Source organism: Sander vitreus, chromosome 9 (assembly GCF_031162955.1).
Source record: "Sander vitreus isolate 19-12246 chromosome 9, sanVit1, whole genome shotgun sequence".
Lineage (NCBI taxonomy): Eukaryota > Metazoa > Chordata > Actinopteri > Perciformes > Percidae > Sander > Sander vitreus.
In genome coordinates this window covers 17,494,387-17,521,500 of record NC_135863.1, presented here as the reverse complement: position 1 = coordinate 17,521,500, position 27,114 = coordinate 17,494,387, and the positions used below count along the sequence as shown (strand labels likewise).

The 27,114-nt window shown below is 41.1% G+C and overlaps 1 protein-coding gene across 1 annotated transcript in view; it reads right to left on the bottom strand.

Moving 5' to 3' along the window:
• faf1 (Fas (TNFRSF6) associated factor 1) overlaps window positions 1–27,114 on the bottom strand; it is a 66,524-nt gene that overhangs the window by 25,469 nt on the left and 13,941 nt on the right. Inside the window, exons 7-12 of the mRNA XM_078259014.1 lie at window positions 22,265–22,370; window positions 16,404–16,490; window positions 7,682–7,777; window positions 7,411–7,534; window positions 7,183–7,246; window positions 6,991–7,072 (exon numbers count right to left, since the gene is read on the bottom strand). Of these exons, the coding sequence (XP_078115140.1) occupies window positions 6,991–7,072; window positions 7,183–7,246; window positions 7,411–7,534; window positions 7,682–7,777; window positions 16,404–16,490; window positions 22,265–22,370 (559 nt within the window). The remainder of the gene's footprint in view (window positions 1–6,990; window positions 7,073–7,182; window positions 7,247–7,410; window positions 7,535–7,681; window positions 7,778–16,403; window positions 16,491–22,264; window positions 22,371–27,114) is intronic.

The following is a 27,114-nucleotide window of genomic DNA, read 5'->3' as shown; positions in this document are numbered from 1 at the left end:
TGCTTTAGAATAATCTCCAGGGCTCCTAGAGAGAAGGAGCTGGGGGACTCATTCATTGGGCCGATTCAACGGCCTGAAAAGATTAAACACTCATGCTGAGAAGACAAGCAAATTCAGTCTTGAGAGAGGAATGAGTGTGAGGGGAGGGAGAGTTTTACAACATGAAAAAAAAAAAACCCTGATACACACTCAAACACTGACGTCCCAACACACATGCGCAGATGCACAAACTTTACTGTGTGGTACCCACAAAGTGAAGGACTCACACTCACACACATGCATGCTCAATTAGAGCAAGTGTAAAGACTAATCAAAGTGGGCATTTTCGCCAACTGAACTCCTTCATCTTAGTTAAACTGTCCATACCCCTCTGTTCCCTCTCCGCTTTCAAGTCAGATCTTTTGTATTGCCTGTCTGAGCAGGGAGGAGCAAATCCCTCAGTTCAGCTAAATTACTAGGTCTAACCTGAGCTAGATAGTGACCCCATAGCCCTTCCTCACACCTGCTCACCTGAATCTAAGCTTGCTTTGTGTGAGTGTGAGAGAAACTAAAGATTTCACACAATAAACAGTGTTTGCATTGATTCAGCGTGAGCCTCTGACTGTACAATTAAAGGCTCTGACACACCAACCCGATGACCGAGTCGGACTGATCAGTCTCCCCGAGTTGTTAAAAAAAGTGCCTCGGAATACACCGAAGCAACGCCGACTTGAGCGTACGTTCTGTGCGTGCACGAGACGTAATACGTCTCCATAACAGCAGGCGGCGCTAATCTGTATTGTCGCCCCAAAAAATGAAAACCGGCAGCTGATTGGACGAACGCGTCACGTGGGTCTGGCTTCTCCCAAATTTCAAAACAGACCATAATGGCGGCACGTTCGGAATACAATCTCATATTTTACGAAAATAGTTCACCGAAATGTGTTTCTGAAAACATTTTAAGCAAGAAATAGGCCATACAGTTGCTGAATCTGTCTTCATTTCAGATCATCAAAGGTCAGTTTAAGAGATTTTCGTCAGATTTTGAGAGAAGTCAAATCGGCCCAAATGAACGCCGACGGTTCCTCCAACTGACGACGGCACGGAACACACCAAACAGAGTCTGTTTGGTGTGTTCCGTGCCGTCGTCTTTTCGGTCGTCTACAAATTACAACACCGAAAAGAGATACAACTAAAATATTTATTAATTTAATGATTAAATAAGGTAGTGTCTCCAAACTTACCTCAATTATAACTTGTCTCCTGCTAGTTGTACTACAGCGCTTACTTAAGTTAAATTAATACATATTTTTGTTGCATCTCTTTTCGGTGTTGTAATTTGTAGACGTCCCTAAGCACTCTTACTGCCCGGTAGCAGTAGCAGCAGAGAGCAGAAGCCAGCAGGCAAGTGATATTTAAATAAACTCCTGGTGTACTTACAAACTTTCCAATCCAATCCGTTTTATGAGTACAGAACCTATTTACTACTGTAGAAGTTTGGTATCATTTTGGGCATTATTAGTGGGGTAATTACGAATAACAAACCTGGATCCATTAGCGCCTGCACTAAACTAACCAGCTGATAACGCTAACTCGACCAACATTATAACAAGGGAAAAAGGCTTATGGGGGGTTGTTTGGCTCGAGGTCATGGTGCAAAGGACCCTAGGGTGAAATTACTCTGAACCATCACTTTAATACCTGACATTGAAAGCTATAGTGCGTAGTTTCTGTCGCCCCCATGAAGAATTCTAAGTAATGACAACAACACTGTCGGCGCGTCCACATGATACAAGCCTTCAGTGATCCCCCACCCCTCCTCCATTCAGTTGATAGTAGTTTATCCCGTCAAATCAAGGACACGGAGGTTAAAAAAAACATGACCGACTCTTCAGAAGAGGTAATTATCTTGTAATTGTTATGTCGTCTTCGTCTCCAAAGCTGAACGCTGCTGTTCTCCTTTCTCAGTGGGGACTTAAAACACATCACTCGAGCTGCTGTGCGCGAAAGTTGCCAGACGACACCATTTTGTAAACATAGCCATACTGAGAAATACAGAGAGTTTTGTGGAGCTGATAGGCTTTATTAGCTTTGTATCAACTAATTTGGCAATGGCTTGAATGTAACGGACGTTCATTAATATAAAATACTTGGGCACTATAGCTTTAATTTCCCTTATTCTGAGGAGAGTTGACATTTTAGCAAATTACTTTAGTAAATGTCCTGCTGAAACAGCATAGTTTTCGTAACAATTTAATTATGAATAAAAACAGCAATATTATCAGACAGAAGATTCTTAGATATGTTTTAAGGGATAATCCATGAGCCATACAACTACTGAAAAATACAGCCGAGGAGAACACAGAGGCTATTAACCCCCTACATTATAACTCTACTGTTCATTGTCAATTATCCCACATACCATTGTCACTTGCCAGCCATCAATGTACAATTTAAGTAGTAGTGACATGTTGAGGAAAATGCACTTTTTAAATTCAAGCTTTGTCCTTGTACTATATTTTTCAACATTAGAATAATGTAAATTATAGTTAAACAGTTAATGTAGTTATTATAGAGGTAATTATATTTAGAAATTATTTCTTCAATAATTAGGAGAAGCCTTCAAGCTTTGCGTATTTACTTTATTTACTACCCTCCAACCAATCATAAGCAGGTATTCTCCATGGCCATGGAGGAACGATATATTTATCTTTCTATTATGTTTATAAAAAAAAAAACTTTTCTGTTGACGGTTGATCAAATGATGCAACCTAAACAACAGGGCTTTCTGATAGTAATTACAGAAATTACATTTTTCATGCAGGCTTGCTGTATTATAGGCTGTGTCTGAAATCACTCTATTTACTTTTGGTATTTTATTTGAGTGTCTAGCAAAATATAGTGTGTGCACATAGCATGAACACTACCTATTGCAAAACAAAAAAAACAAAAACAGAAAGCAACCAAACTAATCCCCCTACGCTCTAGCCTTCAACTACAAAGTGTCACTCACTCGACATGAAGTCACAACCACAGCTGTGGAGGGCACTCTGCATTTAAGGGAAAGCTAATATAACCAAATTGTATTGTCTCATATTGCAGCACATACTGTATGCATATGCATATATATATATATATATATATATATATATATATATATATATATATATGCATATGCATATATATATATATATATGCACTATATATATATGCATATATATATATATATACTCTATATATATATATATATATGTATATATATATATGCATATATATATATATATATATATATATATATATATGCATATATATATATGCATATATATATATATATATATATATATATATATATATATATATATATATATATATATCTATATATATATATATATATATATATATATATGACACACACTCTGGATTTATTCTTTAAAATTGAAGCCTTTTTGTGGGACCTTTAAGGGAATTTCTCTAGGGCTTTTTCCTGACAGATAGCTAATGGGTTAATCAAAGGCTTGTCTTCTATGGATGACATTTGTGTCACATCAGGAAGAGGCTTTGATTCACAGGTACAGTATGTTTAACAGGGTTCAGAGGGGACCAGTGAGTAAGATACAGACATACACAGAAAGGTACAGCAGGAAAGAAGGACAGAGAAGTCCAGGTAGGGATTGCTCTACAGATGGCAGGCTCAGTCTGGAAAAGCAAACACTTCAAAATGAAGAGCTCAAATGACTGATCTAATGACCTTGAACACATAGTGGGAGAAAACATTCAGATCGATGACCAACCACACAGGAGGATCTCCACACCCTGCAGAAAACACATTACGTCTTTATAACAGAAACGGCACCAAATTCGGAACTCTTTCTGACGTGTGATTAAACAAACCACATACATTTCTACCTTAGTTTCCTGCACTTTTAGTAACTCTACATTGATTTAACCCGTAATCCATTTATTTATGCCTGAGAGTAATCATTTCAGGTGCAGTCAATAAACCATGACTTAGTGTTGCTTGTGATGTACAGCCCTAGATCTGATAGATATCTAGCATCTATATGCCATTCTGATTCACCACTGCTCTTTCCTCTTGACTCTGCACGGCTATTGCTGGGTTTTTAAAGCAGATACTTGGCAGTGATAAATCCATGAACTCCCCTCTCCAGCAAGGCTATGAATTTTGATGTGTCTTTGTGTGTGGCAGACAGGAGAGGAGTGGAGAGCAGAGGAGAGTGGGGTTAGAGTGATTAACCACTGCGTTGATGGGGATTTAGTGAGGATCGAGGTTAGTGATGGGTGGCCTATCTCTCTGTACGCTCTGACTAACCACTGATCCCCAAGAGGGTTCAGCTCAGCTCAGCTCAGCAGCCCAAAGCATTTTCATTAAGGATGGATTGAGTCTATCTCAACAGTCCCCCAACACACACCTTCAGAAACACTTCATCAAATGTAGTGTTTTGCTTAGTGATTAGCCTCTCCCAGGCTTTGAGAGAGTGAGACTGATTCCTCTGTTTATAAACCCACTGAGTAGTCCCCCTTCAGTCAAATCTGCCCTATTCCAATATCCCGTTAATGAATGTCAGCTTTCTCTACGATGGACGACACAAAAACTAGATTCCCTTTCAAATGGAAGCAAAGAGCAAAGGATGGGATGGCTGGGCAGATGTAAGAATGGACGACGTAGTCATGCACATATGCTACTGTGTAATGAAACCGTCAAAAGCAGCATGTTTTGGCCTGTCGTCTAGGACGCTTGTGACAAAACAGGACAAACACAGAACAGATCAAATAGCTTCTGTTTTCATGCAAAATTCTTTGCACATATACAGCTTCCCTAAACCCATTCTAACCACGACACAGTTGGCAGACTAAGTCAAGCTCACCCAGAATAAAACTAAATACAGTGAAAAAGAATACTATTTCGCCCCTGCGCTGTGTAGAGCACAGTGGTACAGTACAGAGTGTGCGAACACCAGGGAGACATCGGCCATATTGTGCTGGCTTAGGAGAGGAGATCAGCTGGGAAGCAGGCGAGACGCCAAGCTTCTCTTCAGGTTTATTTTCCATCTCTGTGTATTACACACTCTCTCTATCGCTTACCCTTATCCTGCAGCCTTTCATGCTTTTATTCCTCTCTTTCTTCTCTTTCAGTTTGTTGCTCTGACTTTAACTTTTTTGCATCCTTCTCTTCTTTCAGACCACGTTGTTCCCCTACTATCATCTATTCCACCCTCCCTCCCTCTCTGTGTGCCTGGTGATCTGAACCCCCCTAACATCTTGCTGTGTCCTCACAGTCTAATAAGGCTGTAATCCACACAAGCTGTCAGTTGATACAAGCATCCTTAAAAGGACAAAAGCCAAAAAAACAAGCGGGAAAGTGGACAGCTAAAAATAAAGCCGCAGCTGTCAGGGTGAAAATTTGATGAGGGTTTTGACGAAATGATTTCAATGTGGCTATAAAGCCTTCTCCACACAGCATGACACGGGGCAGACAAACACTGTATAAAAAAGGACTTTGAATTAAATGAAGTATGAATGTAAATACATTGCAAATGAAGGCCATTTATTGTGGTATGAGAAGTAGCAGTTTTTACTGTTAATGTCAATCATATCACCTGTTGGTTAAATTTATTTTGTTGCTCTCAGTTCAGTTTATGATTGGAATATGCTGTTATGATTTTTCAGACTTCATTGCAAGTGTGGCAGAGATTATTTGGCCTCTATGGAGTTCTGCGAGTCATGATGCAATCAACGACTCATAGCCAGACCTCTGTTATAAATACTGCTAATTGGCATTTAGCCTAATATGCCCTCCATTTTAGGTAATCATTATTAAGTTACTTCATAGTTAAGTTATTTTACTCTTGGGGTTTTTATAATTTGTCTACTAAGGCTGCGTTCAGACTAACAAAAGCTCTGTGTTGAAAAACTGCAACCTCTCATGGGACAGTAGCCAGTGCAGTGCAGACTGGGTGCCAGTGCAGAGGGTTCCAGCAAAAAAAAAAAAAAAGAGATGTTTAACCTGGCTAAAGGTGTACCATAGTGCAATATCAATGTAAACCAGAAACATACTGCAGTAAATCAAACATGTGCACGCACACATTGCATGAAGAATACCTTGTTGCACTAACAGTGTAACAATGTGCTAACTGGATTGTTAAACAATTATTGAGATGTAGGAGAAAAACTACAGTTGAAGATTTCTGTTTCACAAGTGTATAAACCACCATGCAGTGCTTTGGCATCTGATAAGCCTTCAAACTCACGGATGAATTTTTCAAACTGGACTTCGTTGAGCACAAACTATTTTCTCACTGGTTCCTGTAGGAACATACCACACCAATGCAGACCCTTGCATTTTTTTTTTGCTATTTTTAGTCCCCTGCTGCTAAGATTTTGGTAGGAATTCTTCATGGTCTCATCTTCTATAGCAGGAGAAGTGTAACTACCAGACCTTGTCAGCAACACAGACTGACTGGTGAGTACTGATAAGAACCAAAATCCCTGACAAGGTACCCAGTCTCTATTATATTCCATTTTTACATTATGTGTGTTTACATATAGCTTTTGCCAAACTAATATAATCAACTCTACCTCACCGGTCCTCAGGACAGGAAGATCCATTGTACAATTTATTGCAGTGTGGACTGCAGACTAGGCATATACAGAAATTGGTTATAATACTGACCACTGTGTCTTAAATTCCCACCGTACCACAGTAATGAAGGAGAAGATATGCGCAGCATCTCCCTTGACAGATAGAGAATGAATAACATCCAGCACAGTTTGTGTTGCTCCTCTGTGTTGTCTTAAGTAAAGAAAACTGCTCACCCAGCAGGGATGACATCAGTGCTAAAGGACAAGCCAACACTGGTAACATCATTGCCTCGTATCTTACACAGTCCAAATTGAAAGTGTTTGAAAAACAGGATTTTGTTACCTATTATAGTATCTAACTAAATTAAAAACCTTCCTATGAGTTACTGAACAGTCAATCAGCTTACTTACATCTCTGGCTTTGCCATGAAAGGCCTCTTGAGACGCTGCCTCCAAAGAGCCAATGAAGAACATTGGGTGGGTCTCTCCATACCTAAAGGCGACACAGAACAGAAAAACAGTACATAAACGCATTGTTAAATGCCAGCCTTCTTTGATTTTAAAGTCCTTTGAAGCACGAGAAGCACCTGCCACTTAGCTCACCTTGAAGAAAATTCAGCAGTAAAGTGCAGTAAGGCATCAGCTTCATTCTCACTATTCTCTGGCACTGTAAAGGGACAACAAATATTTTATGGTCAAGCTTTGAGATGCATGTCACTGGCATTTAATACAATACCTGGAGCTAAAATACAATACCTGGAGCTAAAATACAATACCTGGAGCTAAAATTAGGAACTCTAATCTAACATTAAGATGCTCCACTGTGCTTACTCATAGGTGTTTTCCGACAGGTAGAGGAGCCCATTCCAAACATCTCTGAATCGTCCACACCAAACTCTGACGCATCCTCAAAATCATCCCCCTCACTGTCGCTGACCATATGGACATCTGCACACTGTAAACATAAATGATTCATTCATTTCCAGATTTATTTCAACAAGAGTAATTAAAAGAAGCATTTCTTTACAGTGTTTTACAAGTTAGCATGTATACACAGTGCCCAAGGAGAAAGCAATCCACAGGAAAGAGTGTGTGTATATACCTCTTCTGTGGGTTCCTGGGAATTGGCTGGTGAGGACCTTCGACAAACACTGAGGTGATGGCAAGGATAGCTGATCCCAGAGACAGCTAGCGTCATCTAAAAACAGGGAACATAATGAAAGAGTGATTACGTCTAGCCTAACAAGCAAGGCCAACCAGTTGGTTGAGATCTTAGGCAATAAGATCTCAACCAACTGGTTACTGCCCAAATCTTAGTCCACTCAAAGTTAGCATCAACTAAAATTGAGTCCTATCTGTTCATTAATGGGCGAGAGGGATGTCACTTATTTCTACTCCTTACCTTAAAGACTGAACTTAGATAGTATATAGATATACTACTTAGATATAGAACAAAACAAATTTCACACAACTGACTCTCAAGTTGTACATCATAGTACCTTCTCAAATACTGTGGTTAGCGTATTTTGGACTAGGTTTCCCCAGGCTGTAGATGCATAGACCGTATCCTGAGATACTTTATGACTCTCAAACACAGGCTTCATCTTTCTAATCAGGGGAAAAGCTTGATGAGGTTTCTGTACACCTGCAGTAGCTGGTTTGTAGTATACGAACACCTGACTAATGAGCTCCCAAATCCTAAGCCAGGACTGAAAATGTCAGCGTTCAGCAGGGACTCATTACAGCTGGTGTCTCCTGGCTTGGACCCCAAGGGACATCAACAATACAGGCAAGGCAGTTTCAGGATGTAGTGCGAAACTCAAGATTCTCCCCTTTATAAGAAGTGCTGTGGCAGATTTTAGATTATTTCACAGACTGTAAAAAATAATGGCCAGAGCTTCCGGGTATGAAAAGTTAACCCAATGCAAGAATGCCTTGCACCTGCATTCTATCCAATTTCCAAGAGGAGGTGACTCCACTGGTTGCAAAAAGAAGGCAGCTTATTTAGAAGTCTATGAGAAAATGACCCTACTTCTCACTTGATTTATTACCTCAGTAAACATTTTAATAATGAGGTTATGGTTTCAATCGCTACTTTCAAGTCTTCTTCAATACAGCATGATGTTCATTTTGTAAATTATGGTCCCATATATGTTAAATTTGACGATAACGCAGGGGATGCTTTGGGGCGGGGCTACACGCCAACATATCAATCATGGTAGAGGATTAGCAATCCGTACTGTGTACATTAAAGTAGCCATGAACTTGTTTTTGGGTGTTGTCTATGCCTAACTTTCCCTCTTTAGCGTTTGGCTTAGCGCAGCACCATTAAAAACTAAGACATCACCGGGTTAGCCGCTTCATCCTCCCCAGCTCCGCCTTCTTGTCCAAAAATCGCCACATCCAGTTTAAAAAAAACTAGGATGACGCCGGTCAAATTGTCAAACTGTAAGCTTCAAAACCGTATTCCACAAAAAATGGCCGACGTCACTGCTGCTACGTCCATTATTTGTATAGTGTATGGATTGATTCCCATCATATAAAAACATGCCCCCCCAAAAAAAATAAAAAATCTAAATGTCAAACTTTTCTCAGCATGAAGACACCTTTGTTAATTCCTGTCAACAGCAACCACTGAAAGCAGGACTGTTAACAATCAAACCATGACTTATAGCCTAAATGTACTGATACTTGTCACAATAATGCAACAATATATTCACTGACATACTAATTGTTAAGAGGAGAGCAGAAAGCCCAGATGCAAATACTTTTCTGGGAGAGTGAACATCTAAACAACAGGGCTGAGGCAGGGCAGGCAGGCTGGGTGTGATAAGAGGCAGAGAAGCTGCTCGTCCCCTGCAGAGGTCCTGTGATCTGCTCCATTGTCGGGTGCTAAGACACACAAAGAGCAGCTGGACATGGTTGAATCAGGAGACGATTACATGCAACGCCAATTGAGTCTGAAAAGGACTACACAGACCGCAGGGAGTTTCTCTCTCTGTCTCTCTTAAAGTAGAGTGGTTCCTTATACTGGCCTCAGCCTCTATAGCATGAGAGAACAGTGTAAGCACTAGACCTTGTCAGCAACATGGACTTACTAGTGAGTACTGCTGTGTACCTGGCACTGATAAGAACCAACATATCTGACAAAGTGCCACGCTGTCTATTATTGTCACACTACCTTATCTTTCCAGTGTTAGAAAGTAAGTTAGCCACAGCCAAAAGCCAAAATATTTGCACAATAAACAGTTGGACAATTGTGGCCTACTGTCAACTGTTTACCATAATCTATCTATCCCTAACTATCTATCTAACTTTGGGTGTATTAGACCATTTGAGGCAATGTTAAAAATCAATGAGGAGGACTGCTTTACGGTGATTTTTGCATTGATATGATGAAGCACCTTGATTTGTCAGGTATTTCTTTTCACTGGGTTAACTAAACAGACACTCCAGCCTGGTTTTTGAATCCATAAACAGTTTCTTAATTGATTTTTCAGAAAAGATACTGTATCACAATATAGATTGTTATTGTGATATAAAATAAATTATATATACTGTGATTCTGTTCATAATGTCCACCTCATGTTCTTTGGCCCTTAGATGTGGCTGTACATACATAAGGAATGCAACCAAGATAATGAACTTTATCTGATCCCCAGGAGAGGAACAACCATTTTACAATTTATTGCAGCCTGGACTCTACGGATTACAATATTAACCACTGTGTCTTAAATTCCCATCAGCTTAGTAACCAAGAGGAAGATATGAGAAACGCAGTATCTCCCCTGACAGTTCGAGAATGAATATTATCCTGATGAGTGTTCTTCCTCCATGTTGTCTTAAGCAAAAAAAACTGCTCAAAAAAAGCAGAGGCTAGACTGCCATGCAATGTTGAAACTACACAAACAAAGAATGACATCACAGCTAAAGGGACAAGCCAACAGTGAAACAGAAATATATATATTAAAAATATAAATTTTGTTTCTCAGTAAATTAAAACCTTTCAGTCACCCCACAATCAGTAACAGACGTGAACACACGGATAATAGAAGAAACAGATTGTATTTCTCGTGTATTACCAATTAGTAGCGAGTGTACTCTTGACAATTAAAAGTGTGTAAATGTCACAGCAAGGACAGCGGAGTATCCCTGGAACACCTACGAAGAACACTTTACTGAATTGCCTCGTGTTTGCTCATGTAACTTAACTCTAATTTAGTAGTCTGGTCCTGTTCATTAGATCATTGTGTTATTCATATCTTTCCAGAGAAGAACCAAAAACATCATTCCCCCAACAGTAAAAGTAAAGTTAGTTAGCAATACTTTTTGTTGAAAAAAAAAAAAAAAAAAACAGTGACTTAAAGAAAAGCTATGGCCATTTGAGACATGATGGCTCTCAGGCCTGAGGGTTGAATTAGCACTGAGAGAGTTGTAAGTATTGAGCCGGACAAAGACATACAGGGTCTGAGCTTTAAGGATGTGAAGGCATGGCCCCAAGTCTATTCTGCCTATTCCCCAATCGAGTGGCAATCAAACGTGAGAATCTTAACAGCGGCTGCCGAGAGGATCCCCATAAACCCTTTACCCCCACTACTCACAATGAGAGGCTTTCGTTTGAGGGCCTAATAAGTGTATAAATAAAGTTGATCACTTCCCCTGTCAAAGACAGCCTGGAGGGTTTGGGCTGACATGGATGCAAGGAGAAGAGGTGAAAAGAGGAAATAAATGAGTTGAGTGCCTCTCAATCCTCTTCCTCGCTTTGACCCGATGGCTTCTCCTGATGTTCAGGTACACAAGTGCAGCTTGGCGGCTCAGTGGTAAAACGTGGAAACAAGGCTGAAGTGCCGCAGGGCGCAGGGGGTGGGGGGATGAGGTTAACCCCCCCAAATGACCCTCTCCCACATCTCCACACAAAGGAACTGGCTCCTCTTTTTTGGATTCTTTTAATTAACACTTGCATTGAGGCTCTAAGCATTCAGGGGCCGATACAGGGAAAGAATTTTTTCTCCCTTACCCCCTCCCTCTTCCCTTCAACCCTTTCTTCCCTTCTCTACCCTTCTTTCTCTCCCTTCATTCTTTCCGTGTTTCGTTTTTTCTTTTCTAGTGTAGGCAGTGTTTGGATTAGGTGTCTGGCTGTGAGTGTGAGATAATTACTACTGACAGCTGCACTGATGGCAACCACAACCAGAGTACCACCTTACTCCACTTTCTCTTTGATTGAGCAAGGGAAGAACAGCGACAAAAGTGGGAGAGAGTAGGCAGTAGAGAGAAATGTGATGGACAGAAGAGGAAGTATGGGGATTATAAGACAAATGAATACATGATAGGGATAAGGGAGCCAGCTAAGTGAGCCCCACCCTTAACACCTGTTGGTTTCCATGTTTCAGGCTCCTTTGAGCTTTAGTGAAGATATGCCTTTCTTGATTAGTATCTGGGGTCCTGCAGTGTGTGTAATGTATGTACACACACAAACAAATGCAAATACAGAGCTAGAGGCTAAGGTCGGCATAAATAAATTACTGTTGGATCAGTGGGATGCTTAACAAGCACAACCATATCTGTGAAATGTGAGCTTCACACAACGCATGCAAACAGTTAGAAGAGATAGAAAATGAGACTGACGGACTAACTTGGTGCTGAATGTCACCTGAAGGCAGCCAATCTCACAAGGGAGGGGGGCTCTGCCTGAGCTTACTGCTGAGCCCTGTTGCTTTGGTAACCACCAAGCCCCCCTCAATAAATCCTCGGTTTAATAGGCCCCTATCAGGTAGAGGAGGATTCCATTAATGCCAGCTGGGAACTGGAGGGAGGTGCTGGCCTACAAGGCAAGGCACCTCCGAGGCTCTCCAGCATTAATACATTAGCAAACACCAAGAAACACTGCATAAATGTCAGCAATTACTGGCTAGAAGGAACAGTGGGTGGTGGTGGGGGTTGAGGAGATGAGGGGATGCAATAAGGATGTCCCACTGGCTGTCAATCACTCCAAAAGGTGTGGAGGAAAGATCAAAACAGCTCCAATGAGATGAGGCCCGTCTGGAAACTCTCCACGCTGTACTGTTTAGGCAAAGGAATAGTAGAAGCACAGGAAGTTAATGTCCAGGTGCACTCTCAAATCGACTGTTGCCAAAAGCTCTAGTCATCATTTTGAGCACTGTTGAAAAAAGCTTTGCCAAAGCCATGAGAAGGAGGAACTGGAAGGCTGAGCTAGAACACGGTATTTGCAAATTATGCTGGAGTATTTGGTTTAATCTATTTGGGAGTAAAATTAATTCCATCAAGTGTTAACTACAGTAAAATTCAATAGTTTCTTTTTCTGACGTAGGACTTTTCTAGTACTATCAACGTTGTTGTGATGCAGTAAATCTGATGACAGTTAATAGAAATGTGAAAACAAACACACACAAAAGACTGACAGTGTGCTTCTCCACATGATCTTCTACTTGGCTACTCTGGCAAATACTATAAACCGTCTTCTAATGAATCTATATATCAAACTGCTGAAAAAGGTGCGCTTTCATGTGTCAGGTGTGCTTTGGGTGTCACACCAGGTACTGAAACAAGTACATTATTCTGGGACAATGTTGGATAGTTTAACAAGAGAAAGGTGTTCACATTAGCAGCCACATTTGAGGCTTGCATTGTAGGAGTTCATGAAAAACATTGTAGAACAGAGATAAACTAATGGTGCAGTTAATGTTTTTTACAGTGTTGTGATTTACAGTATATCCTCTGCATAAACACTGACAATTATGTCAAACCAGTATGTGACCCAGGTCAACACAATCTGCCTGCTAGAAATGAGCATCACCTCACGTTGCTACTGCTTCAGCTACACTTTGTGCCACTTCCTTTTACATTCAACGTCCTTGGTCTAACATGACATACAATGACACAGTGCACTGAATGAACTGATCTGTTGTCCAGTGTTACTTGAGCATTATCCATCCTGATCCAATTTCAACTCTCCATAAGACCTCTACTAATACAGAGCACAATAAACAATGAAACACATTGAGTGGACAGTATCAGGGAGGGTTACGTAACACATAACTACTAGTTTCCCTGAAAGCTGAGAATTTCTTTCTAACAAAATAATTTCCTACGCTCCAACAATACATAAACAAACAATGCCACCACTCAAATATCTCTTCCTCAGAACACAAAACTACTGACAGTTGACATAGATACACTGAATAAGTTGATCAATTAGATTAACTATAACAGGAACATGTTTGTGCCACTTGTGACTCTTTAATGCAGCAACCAACCTGTCTGAGAATTCAACAAGGAACTACCAACTCAACTGCTACAGCATTCATGCTAGAGGCAACTACACTGGTATTGTCAGAGTTAGTGCTGGCTATTGTTTAAAAAAATGTGGTCAATACAATACCACACTGATACAAAAATGACACTTAAATCCAAAAGTCTAAAATACAAGTGTTCTGCAAAATAGAAATATTGTTCTATTGAAACCTAAGATCATCTTAAATACTGCTTTAATGTTTTATTTTGTGAACTTCACCTAAATAAAATACAGTACAATATAAAAACTGGAATGCAAAAGGAAATGTATGACCTAAACAATGAGGAAACATTTTCCCAAAACATTCAATGGCTATTTCACAGTTCAGTTGGTTTCTCAAAAAGTATTAAAGTTTGATACCAAGCCCTAGACACAGTGTGTACAACAAGAAAGGCACATTTCCAAACACGCAAATGCAAATATGCACACACACAAACACAAATCCAAGCAGGTTATAAACGCAGTTACATCACACACTTAAAAGGCAAAGCAGAGTTAAGTAGTAATCAATTCCACTGAAAGCGGGCTAGTGCGCAGAGATAAGCGTATTCTGGGGCCTCTGGCTGCCATGTTTATTGGCCCAAACCCTGGGAGATGAGACTGGGCTAATGAGCTAGACACTAACACAGGCTCCCTACCCGCCAGCTAGGCCAGCCAAGCCCTGGGCTTTTTCTGTTAATACCTTCAGACGTTTCAATAAGAGGGCTGTGGCTAGAGCAGAGGCCATTATTACACTTCTGTCTCTGTGCTTTTTAATATCTCCTCATCCAGGAAACACAGACGCTGCAGATGTGTGTTAGGCAGGTGCCAACCGGGCCTATGATGCCACAATGAGCTGCAATCAATTCATGATCCCTGGCAATCATATCCACAGCTAACTGGTAAAGGTTCACTGATCATCAGAATGCAGATCACAAAAATACAAAAGGTAAAAAAAAATATTTTTCCTTATCCTTACTTAACATTACATAGAGATTGGCAGGGCCTGCCTGGTGATCAAATTCACAAATGTGTGCATTGCTGATTTTTAGTGGTTAGGTCACATATTTTTTGCAAATGAAATACATCAAAATCCTTTAATATCACTTAAAAATGCACAATATTTTTTTCATAAATATTTAAAAACGAGTCTTGTTTGATTCCTTACAGTTGCAAATTATTTTAGATTATGAAAAAATAGAACCTGAATTAATATTTTAAGGCTTTGTGATGTAATAATGTTTCCATGATACAAATATAAGTTATTGAGGTAAAGGAAACATATTTTATGTATTGTGTATTCCAAAACTCACAAAAAGTAATTAATCACTGAAAATATGTTAATTGATCATATCCCTTTCGGTTTTTGAACTACAAACTCTTGAGTTAAAACTATTGCAGCTGGACACTACAATTTCCTGAACACAGTTTTTTAGAAATGTCTGTGGTTAGCTCTCTTCCTCCATGAGTGTTAACAGCAACGTCATGAAGCTTAAGCTGCAGGTTGTGGTTGCCATATCTCCTGTATTGAAAGGATGCATAACCTTTTGTCCTTTGCCCTTGTATGCACATTAATGGTGTAATGTATTTGCTTTCACTGTTAATCTTAAAAGCTTCACTTTGAGTCATAAATATAGGTGCAGTTATTGTTCTTTCACCTGGAGTTTTTGAAACATGAATAATGATTGATATATAGAACCGACTGTATCTGTGCATAGAAAACAGGTTACTCTATTAATCCCAAATGTACACTACCACAAAGGAATAGAACATACAGTATGTAGTGTAGTTGTTACAGTAGAGCCAGTTCTGGCTTTGGACACATGATAACACTTGAACAAAAAGAAACAAAGTCAATACCAATACTCCAAACCAAACAACAATCACATAGATCTAAAAGGAAAACGTTAGGTAGGGGTTAACACAAGAATGTGTGCACAACAGCTCTTCAATGTAGCATGATAAACCATCCCATACAATTAGCATGGGAACACATAGGCTGTCAAAGAAGGGGTGAGACAAAAGGGGTCAGAGGTTCTTGGAGGTTCTGTATGAGGGCTGCTTCTGATCAGCTTGACTGTGTGCAGGGTGAATGGCTGGGAAGGGCGACCCTGGGACGGGAGAGGTCAGCGGGACTCAATGATGTGAGCTTTAATGTCCACAGATAGAGGACACAGGATGGGAACCGTCTTTGACATCTTAATTAGCTTCAACATCTTACTCTCATGCTTCTGACAGATGGTTTTGGGATGGCGTACAGAGTGTGGAACAGTTTCCACTATTAGTTTTAAAATAATGTAAATCAATAATCTGTCATGCCATGTGACAGGCTTTAATTTGGGCTCGACTTTTAATTATCTTTGAGAAGGCTGTCTTGGATCCAAGAATCAGAGGGCAACGTATAGGCAGCATTTACAGTTCACAGAAAAGTGAAGATATGTGTGTTTGTTTTCTTTCTATAGAACTGTTATAGCAAGTCTGAGTAACAAGTGTTACATTTTGAATTGTGTTTTTGTGTGCCTGTGCTTCTTACAGAGTCATCAGACGCTGACACGGGCCATCCTTCCCACTGTTGATGCCGGACTGGGATGTTAGTTAAGTCTGAAACGTTCCTCTTCACCTGCAAACATAAAGGCAAGATACAATTGTTAGTGTATATTCAAAGTACTAAAATCAGACCCGCACAGCACTAGTGACACAAAAAGATAAAATACAAAAACATTACAGACAGCTCAACTATATATATATATATATATATATATATATATATATATATATATATATATATATATATATATATATACTACACACACACACACACACATATACTCTTTACCATTATTTCATTATTAAGTAATATTAAAACTGGAAGTGGAAACTATTCCCATGATTAATTTAACAGTAAATACAATGTTATAAATTACAGCCAGGGCGACATCAAAGTGTCCTCTATTCAGCAGCTTGAGGAAAAACTAGGATGGAGGCAGAGAATGAAGGAGGAGATGAGTCCAAAGAAGAAAGGAGTAGAAAAAAAATAAAAAAGACAGCCGACATGCAGTGTTATCAGCATTCTTCAGATGCCACAGCTAATGCCCAGCAACAACAGCCCCACGCTCTGAAATGAACAGTATTTCTCTTTTCCCATTCATGCGCAGACGCTGTATCTGCATCACTTAATAACATTCCGTGCTTTTAAACAGTTAGCAGCCAGCAGCGCCTGTCTCACCGAGCGCCGTGTTACACCGTCCAGTGAGTTGTTGGTTTAAAGCCCTAACGCCAGCCTGATGTGCGCCAGCTGAAGGTGATCAAAGCCCCGTCGGCGTCTGAACGCTGGCGGCCGTGGATTTTAGAGCATTTGTTTAGCAGAATTCTGCCCTTCAGGCCCGCAGGGCTGGACACTGATGCTGAGAAAACTGTCAATTGTGGAGCAAAGATCCCTCTACACACAGGTCAAATCCTGTCTTTGTAAAAAGCACTGAAGAGAGAAGGATCCTTGGGCATATGCAGGGCTGCTGGTCATGGAGGTGGAAACTTAAATACGCTACAAACACAAAGTCAAAGCCAATGTCAGGCAAAGTAGGAAAGCAGCTGCAAAACACTGAGCTAAGAAGACAGCAGGGGCAGACTTTGCATGGGCGCTTTCACCTTAATACTCCAATATTACTACACTTTGCATCTTTATCTGTATATGTGTGGGTGTCTGAGGGAACAAACATACAACGGGCTGCTTGCAGAAATTATTATATTTAAAACTGAATTTATCCCTTTATCGAGGCAACAGTAAATATTCTACGTTATTAATCTCTCAAAGAAATAATACTTTATTTGTGCTGGGCCTGGCACAGCAAAGCAATTTGCAGTACAAACAAGCTGTGAAACAAATAAAAGAACAATAATAAATGAGTGGCACAGTCCATCCTTTGTCTTTCTATAGTAAATCCCACACCACACTGCTCTGTGCCTATCATTATGAAGAGAAGCCATGACCAGGATAGCGGGCTGGGGTCAGAGCGGGTGGCCAGTGTTATTACAGAGTGTAATATCTATGTTTGACCAGCCGGACTACAGGGATTTGACTGACCGGCTGGCCAGCCGATGAATAGAGTAGAAAAGGGAAGAAAGGAGAGGCATAAACACTAGTAATGAAGAGGCTGCAGTCAGAGGTTAAAGCAGCATCAGAGAAACAACAAACTAATGCCCACCACAGAGAGAATGAAGGTGAGAGGTGGTAGAGGAAGAGGGGAGTGGAGATAGACTGGTGACTGCTAGACTGGCAGAGGACAACCTGATCTCAACAGAGAAAGAAAACACAGCTACACACACCAGGCCTGCCCACCTGAAACTATACCGCCAGAATCTGCAGGCAGTCACTCACACAGGTCTTCTCTGACTATATGAAAAGTTTAAGGATATTATGAGAATCTGATGAAACCATGTCAAAAACAACAAGTAATTTAGAACATATAGCAACCGAACAACGGGGTGACACAATGCCTTGCCATAGCTTCTGCAGGTAGCCAAAGTTTTTGTTGCAGCCCTCAGTTACAAAGCCTGTTTTGGCCACAGCAGCCAGCATAGAAGGAGCAATACTGTCTAATGCTGCCCCCTGTCTGCCACAACAGCCATCTCACTGATAAGTTAGACTGCAACAAATAAAAACAATTATATTTCATCCGGGACTATCCCTGAGTAACTAATTTTAGACAGCAAAATGTACTTACAATTACTAGCTTAAACCAGTTTGACTTAAAACAATGGGGTATTGTTGGAATGTAATTATATGACACTGAGCAGTATATTTTAATAAGCAGAATATGGCACCAATGATGAAAAGTATCCATCAGCCTGACTTGGACATACAGAAGCTAACATGTAAAGGAAATGCCTTTAACAGAGCAGAACAGGATTTAAATCAAACTCTTAGTAACAAATACAACGCTACTGATTTGTGCGTTGCTGTTCGTGTTGAGATGAGGCAGGGGGTGTGCGAGCCAGTTATATACAACATTAGCTAGACTGGCCGTGGTGCTGAGCTGCTGGGCAATACGCCTCACGGCAAAATTAATGTTCCAATCATTGTAAATGCCAATTGCCTGTAATCCCTGGCTGGAAGCAAATCAAAGAGAAGGAAAGGTGTCCGTTAAACAGTCACAAGCTCTCTCTCTCTCTCTCGCTCTCTTTCTTCGTCTCCCCTAGGCACCAGATGCCTTTCTTTCATTCCTTTTTGGATCCAACCTTCCTTTTCTCAGCTCTGTAGCCCTGTCTGCATTTGCTTCCTATATGTCTCCCAGCTGCGGAGTAGAGATGGGGCCCAGGCCCAGCCCCGAGGGGCAGCAGAGGAGGGAAATCCCCAGGACAACTGGTCTGGTCACGGACAACCCGAAACCAGCAGCCATCCCTATTCTACCCTCTACTTCCCTGGCAAACATTTGCTCTCCAGCTTAGCTCAGAAGCTAGCCAGCAACTTACCCCCACACTCTTGTCTTGTAATGCCAATCAGAGTCTACACAGCACTGCGCTCTAGAGATGAAGAAGAAAGAAGGTAGAGAAGTGACACTGGGTGAGAGAGATGGAGAATGAAGGAATAGAAAGGGAGGGGCAAGGGCAGTTCCCTGAGAGCCACAAGGCAAAGCCAGAACCTTTGGCAAAGACAAACAAGAAGATAGGACTCTATCCCTATTGATATGCACAAGCAGGGACCATCGGCTAGTCTTCAGCTAAGACAAAAGGGAGAATGGGGAGAGAAAGGTGCTCTGTAGTGGAGTCCATATGTGTCTGTGCGTGGACACAGTATAAGCAGAAAGAGGAGTCTGGCTGAATATGGTGTTACTTCTTTGTTGCATTCTTAAGTCTTCTTATGATGACAGAAATACACTCCCCTTCTTGTTTGTGTCTTTTATTGTTGTTTTAATCCAAAAAATTCACAACCAAACTCCTCGTCATTTCTCATGAACATCACAAATGCTCCAAAAGCAACCTCACTGAGGTCATCCATAACTACTATTTAACTTCATTTACTGCCTGTTGTTGCACTTGTAGCTCTCCACTCTGGCTACTGAACCTTTTGAATCATTCCCTACATAGTGTGTGTACACATGGTTTAATGACATATTATTTCCTAACACATTACAGTAATAAAAAAAAGGAAAGACGCCTGTTCCCTGGCTAAAGAGTAAATATATAAAGAGCATGGCCAACATGGGGCAAACAGAGTCCAGATCTATGCAGGTTAAAGTTCTGGGCCTCTTTTTCACTGCAGGGGGCCTTGAGATGCCTAAAGACAAGCATGCGTAAGGAAAAGACCGCGACATGGAGGCCTGTTTAAGCCCACATTGTCCCTTATCCATCCCCTATGGCCTCTTACAGCACCCCCACCAAGCCAACAGTCCTTTGCCTCCTTTCTGTGTCCATGGTTCCCCCCTCCCACACTGCAGGGACCCCTCCCCAGTGTTTGTAATCCCAGCAGAAACACTTAAGGTTCACAGTGGGTGCTCATCAAAACCATCTGCCTGAGAAGAGGGTGAGAGAAGAAGGGAGAGATGACGGAGGGAGGAGAAAAAGGAAAGAGCGAGGGAGGAGAGGGAGAAAACCAGGGAGGCAAGCTGCCTCCTCCAGTTCAGATGTTGGTTGTAATAATCTCTTCAATTAGCACCATTACAAGCCCTGCTAGTAGCCTGATTATTATTAGTGTAATCTTCACCCGCACCAAGGAGCCAGTTGCTGCAGTGAGCAAAGAACTCAGGAAGAACACCTTTCACTGCTGCTTGAAAGTAAATAATAAGCTGGATGTAAAACATGGAGACCATAAAAGATGAAAAACTAAATGAAAAACAGGAAATCAAAATTATGTAAAGCTGCCACGGAAATGAAAACAGCTAAAAACTGATATTTTCAATTCCAGACATTTAGTGAAAATACTGATTACTTAAAGGACAATTCCGGCGCAAAATTAACCTAGGGGTTAATAACATATGTATACTGAGTCGATCGTTCTCTGGGACATGTTTTCATGCTAATCGAATGTGTCTATAGCGCAAACCCCGCTTATTAGTTTATAAAACTAGTCGTCGGGGCAGAGGGTAAAGTAAAAAGAAATCGCTATTTCTACACCACTAACAAGGCTCAAAATGGCACCACACTTCAACGGTAGCATAATGAGGGTCCCTACATGTATACCGAAGCATTGAGAACTTTGTAAGGGTACAGACAGTTTATTAAAAAGATAGATTATAAAGACAGTAGCGTTCACGTATACAAGCAGGCGCCATCTTGGGAAAACCAGTCATGACCAGTCGAACGACAAACGCCGTGCAACCAGTAACCAGTAACTCAGTAGCTCAAACACGGCGTTCATCGTTCGATTGGTCATTTCCCAAGACGGCGCCTGCTTGTATACGTGAACGCTACTGTCTTTCTAAACTATCTTTTTAATAAACTGTCTGTACACTTACCAAGTTCTCAATGCTTTGGTTTATACATGTAGGGACCCTCATTATGCTACCGTTGAAGTGTGGTGCTATTTTGATGTATTATATTATATTATATTAGGTATTAGGGTAGATATTGTGAGGTTAAATCAATAGTGGGACTTCTCTATCTTACTTGATCAGTCTTTGGGGAGCTTATTTCCTCTCACCTGTGACAGTAAGCTACCCACTGTGAATAACAAATGACGCCTGCTCAGGTCTCCCTCTGCACGAGGGGTTAGAGCAGGACAGTACAGGGCAGTAATGTATGTGTGTGTGTTGATTTGAACTCGCATGGGACCAAACATCGACACACACACACACACACACACACTTACTTATCTACATGGGCAAGCAAGCACACACATATATTTCATGCTCTTCAAGCTTTAATCCATTTGCAGCTGTGATAGTAATAACCGATGGACAGCGAGGTGTACTGCCTTCACACTGGATCCAGTATGAGTTACTATAAATATTTCATAGACTGCCGAATCTACCGTTTAGTTTCTGATGAGGAAATTGAATGGAACTCTGTCTCTTTCCATTGCGCCAGCATGCCTAGATCAAACAATGTTCAGTATTTAAACCGCCTCCTAGACTGCTGAGAGAAAGGGAGAAAGACGCAGTGTAGGGGGAGTGGGGAGAAAAAGAGGGGGTTGTACCAGACCGCAGCTGTGAGAGTAATTATGTGCTTGGAAATGTGATCATTTGTGATGAATAATGAATCAATGGCTGAGATAGACTAGCAATGTTTGGCAAATGGAATGAAAGCTGTGTTATGGGAAACCAGAATCAGGTACAATAATATTATGTATGCAAGAGTCGGTGGGTGAGTTACTGAGAGCTTTTGTGTGCGTCTGGGCATATAAGGTGACTTTCTGATGTACTGTGATGGTCTGTGTCTGCGTGCATGCTGGTGTCATACCTCCTGTATGGTTCTGGAGCCGGGAAAGTTGAGACTGTAGTCCCTCTGGGCCTCGCGGTGGCTGATGACCAGCAGGAAGTTCTGGTTTAACGACTCTTGGATCTCACTAAATGAGAAAGGGAAACAAATAAAAGAAATAGGAATGAACACAGTAGGAGATTAAAAAAATAATATAATATAATAAAATAAACAGAAATTGATGCAGAAAAGGAATATGTAAAAGAGGCGAGGCAGAATAATGATACGAAAAGAAGGTGACACAGAAAAACAAACATTATCACTAAGAGCCACTTAGTCAAGCAAAGGGCAAGCTGAAACTTGTCAACTAGCGGTAACCTGCTGGCCCACAGGGAGGTGGGTGCCTCCTCTGGGGGTGTGTCGCCCACTTCACTGGTTGTGTCTTAACAAGCCTGGCCAGAGCTATGCTCAGCACAGCAGGCTACCACAGCTATGACCACCTGCACAGTAACAGCATGGAGTCCATCAATCTGCCTTATTGCTAACAAATCTGGCAGCTATTTTGAAATAAACCCAAGAGAGGTTTCAGCACCTTCCATACTGCAAACCCTAAAGATGCCTTAAAAGCATGATTTTACTGTGACATACAGTAGCCCAAGCTGACCGCATCTGCAGGGTTTGGTAAGGTTGTTGACCAACTCAACAATTGCTGCTCTAGGTACTGATGTTTTTGCCGTTTGTTTTGTGTGTGCATAAATTACTGCTGTATTACTGCAGTACTTCACTGCCTCTGTCTGATTGATTATAGTCAATTCAATTACTAGTCATATCTGTTTATATCAATTACAGGCTAATGTACTGTAAGCTGTGCCAGACACATGAAAATGATGCTATTATTGATGACTATGTAATGCTCCTAAACTATCTCTATCTGCATCAGTTTTAACATAGTGAAACACTTCTCCATTCTAACTGAAATTCATAGAATTACAACATGGAAGTAAAACGATAAGAACACTGATGAATTGATATTAGGGAGGCAAAGTCCCCCCCTTCTGGTGGATCACCATGGGATATTATTTCGGGAAATAATTATGTACAGTAGTCAATGGCCAGAGACAAATATGTTTTAAACCCGTTTGAATTGTGCCATGAATTAAACATATGTGTGTCTATTTAAAAATGTTTATTTCAAATTTTCAAGAAAGTCACAGTTGTTGTAAAACTATACAACTATAAGACTGTGAAAATATGTAATTAGAAAGACTCGAAGATTGCATAGAACACCCACACCCAAAAGTCTCAAGGGTGTGTGTGTGTGTGTGTGTGTGTGTGTGTGTGTGTGTGTGTGTGTGTGTGTGTGTGTGCGCGCGCGTGCGTGCGTGCGTGTGCATGTGTGTGTGTGCGTGTGTGTGTGCGTGTGTGTGTGCCAGCTAGTTAGCTACCAAGCAAGGGGACATATATTGTGCAAGACGAGAGATGTTGTTCAATGAGCGGTTTCACACAAAACTAAATGGTACTAAAACAAACTGCGACTTTCTTGACTTGCATAATTATCCTTTAAATTGACAAAAAAATATATTTATAATTAATTGTACAATTTAAACGGGATCCTTTCAGGAACCACTAGTGATTTTCACTATTCACATCATAGACTGTAAAAAATAGTGGACATAGCATCCGTGATGTGGACTGCCGTTTTGAAGCCTCGAGTTTGGCAATACGGGTATCTCCTTTTTCGTTTTTAGCAACCGGATGTGATGAATTTTGACGAGATGGTGGAGCTGGGGAGGATGACACGGCCAAGCCAGTGTTGTTTTTGTTGCAATGTTTCTGCGCTAAGCTAAACACTTAAAGGGGGGAAAGTTGTCGATTTTGAATCCTTCTAAAGTGAGTCATCCAGTGAAAATTTACCGCCGGGTAAGTTACCAGCATTTACCTTTGATGAAGTGAAAACAGTGAGAGGGTCAAGGTTTAAAACGAAGCCAAGCCTCGGTCATGATTGACAGGTCAGTGTGTAGCCACGCCCCTATAGCATCCCCTGCTTTATCGTCCATTTTAAAATAAACGGGACCGTAATTTACTAAATGAACATCATGCTGTATTGAAAAGACTTGAAAGTAGCGATTGAGGCCATAACGTGACATACCATTCTATCTATTCTGTCCAACTGCATGAATAATTGGACACCTAAACAATCAATCTATTAATCAATCTATTTTGATTAATTGTAACAACGTGTTAAAAATGACAATAATTCTATTTTCTGTTTCTCAAACCATAAACAACATTTACTGGTGGGCAAACAAAAAGACGTACGCGGTGTACAGGTAACCACTGGTTTGATATGTTTACACTCTCAAAGTGGATGTCATATGCTGATTATATTGTGAGCAGAAACCTGGCAGTGAAGACAGTCTGTCCAAGAGGCCCTGAAGGGTCAGACTTTCTGGCCTGGTACCATAGCTCGCTCAGCAGCTTACAGCTGTGACAGAGACGCTGTGAACGATGCAAACGCAAACACTTTGTGTGCTTCACGTAGAGAGGAGGTGGTGGGGGAATCAACTTTTGGAAGCTTCATTTACAATAAGCTGTGAGGTTAAGTAGCGTTTTGAGCAAACGCTGGGTCTGTGAGGCTGAATATCAATGGGAGGCTTAAGGGCCGAAGCAGGCACTTAATCAGGGCTCAGAACCCAAGGAGAGGAGGAAGAGTTGAGAGAAAGAGAGGATGGGGGAATTAATATGTAGCGCACACATTAATTATGCAATCACACCCTTAATCTGCACAGATCTGGACGAGCTTATGTTAACAGAAGCTCAAATTTACTGTAATGACAGCATATTTACATTGACTAAAACTACGAAATCAATATGTAAATGTAATGTTTGTTGTAGCTAACTGGGGAAGATTGGAAATGTGTGGAGTGGGAAAGATGGATGCATATGTAATAGGGCTGAGCAGAAGGATGAGAGTGCATGTGTGTGTGTGTGTGTGTGTGTGTGTGTGTGTGTGTGTGTGTGTGTGTGTGTGTGTGTGTGTGTGTGTGTGTGTGTGTGAGAGAGAGAGAGAGAGAGAGAAATGGAAAGGGGTAGGGACACATAAATAAGGATCTAGCTAATATCATGATTATGTTTGGACACAGTCCCGAGTTACTGCTGGCAGGCAGCTAGACTCCTAAATAGACAGAGATAGAGTGTAAACGGAGTGGAAGTGATACTCTGTCCTTCCAAGCAAAGAAGGAATATCTTATCAGTCATTTATGGCAGACCGACTAGCCATTTAGTGCGTGGAGTTCTGGTCAAGATTTACTTTGAAGGGGCGTCTGGTTACCCTTACCTGGTGAAGCGTGCGCCCCATGTGCAGAGGCTCAGTCCTTGTCACAGCGGCCGCTGGTTCGGTTCCGACCTGCGGCACTTTGCTGCATGTCATACCCCTCTCTCTCCCACTTTCCTAACTTAATCTGTCCTGGTAATAAAAGCCAAAAAAATAATCCTTAAAAAAATGATTTACTTTGAAAAACCAGATCACTTGTTGTGCTCTATAGTACAAATATAGCTACTGAAAATATAAAATGCAATCATAGAGGGAAAATGTCCCATCTGTCTGAAAAGGCCTGCTGGTTCATATATAAACAAAACGCCCATGTTTCAAGTCTAATATCCCTTTGTCTCGCTTTCACCACTGATGTTTTCAAAGCAGCTGTCTTCTGATAGAAGCAGACCCTTCAAGCAGTATGGGGGTGTAAATGTGGATGTCTGTGTTTGCTTCTGCCTTCAGAGGTCTTTTTCTCACTCAACACACACACTCGTGACATCCAGGTCGGCCTGCAACATCTCTGGAGATACTTGACATGGCATAAGGGTGCCGGGAGGAAAATGTCATTTAACTTTATGGACAGAGAAAATGGAGCATTTTGCAGGGTAGAAGAGCAGGCTAAACAGATTGGTTTCATTCTGAGGTAAGCCCATCGCCTAAGCTGCGAGTCCCCATGGCACAGAGCAGACTCTAGACCTTATTAAACTAGCACTGCCAGACACACACACACACACACACACACACACACACACAAATTGTGGCTTGTGCCTGCAAAACACAAATACCCATACACACACACACATTCTCTCCAACCTCTCACACGCTGACACATTCTCACTACCATCGTGTGTTTCATCTGCTAAGAGTCAAACAAATACATAAAAATACACTGACTGGGAGAGTTGTTCCCTCCTGATACGTACAGAGGAGGTCATGAAGTACACACAAGGTCTTCTTACCTCCTCCACATTTTGCATCCACAACAAAGCAGAAGGATGCCAAACCGTTGAGGCTCTGCTCTGTTTCGGTCTGCCATCTTGTCCCAAAGTTAATCAGCATGCTAACTGTTAGATACTTCCCATGAGGGCTGCTTTAGCTAGCTAGCTAGCTAGCTATCTTACCTAAAGCATCTGTGAATCTGCTACAGCTACTGGATAGCTGACACACAGAGGGAGAAGTGGAAGGGGGGCACAAAGCCGCAATAAAAAAAAACACACAAAACCTAATGAATCAGTTTTGCAATTTCAAATTTCTTTGAGAGTTCATATTAAAATAACCTTTCCTTGGCAAACATGCTTCCTGAGAGCTGAGCGGAGAATAAACGAGGAAGGAAACTGGCTCCGTTGAAATATTCATCAGGCCTTCATCATTTATGCAAGAGATTAGGTCCTCCTCAACACCCTCTTGTATTCACAGGCAGTCATCAACATGGCCACAGAGAAAAACCTTCTTCAGACCGGGCTTTGACTGCAGTACTAAGTGCACATCACATCGCTAACTAAATAACTACCTGAGATGGATTGGTGCTGAAAGGAAAATCTCCCAAAGCCTCAAGATTTATTTCTAATCAAACAAG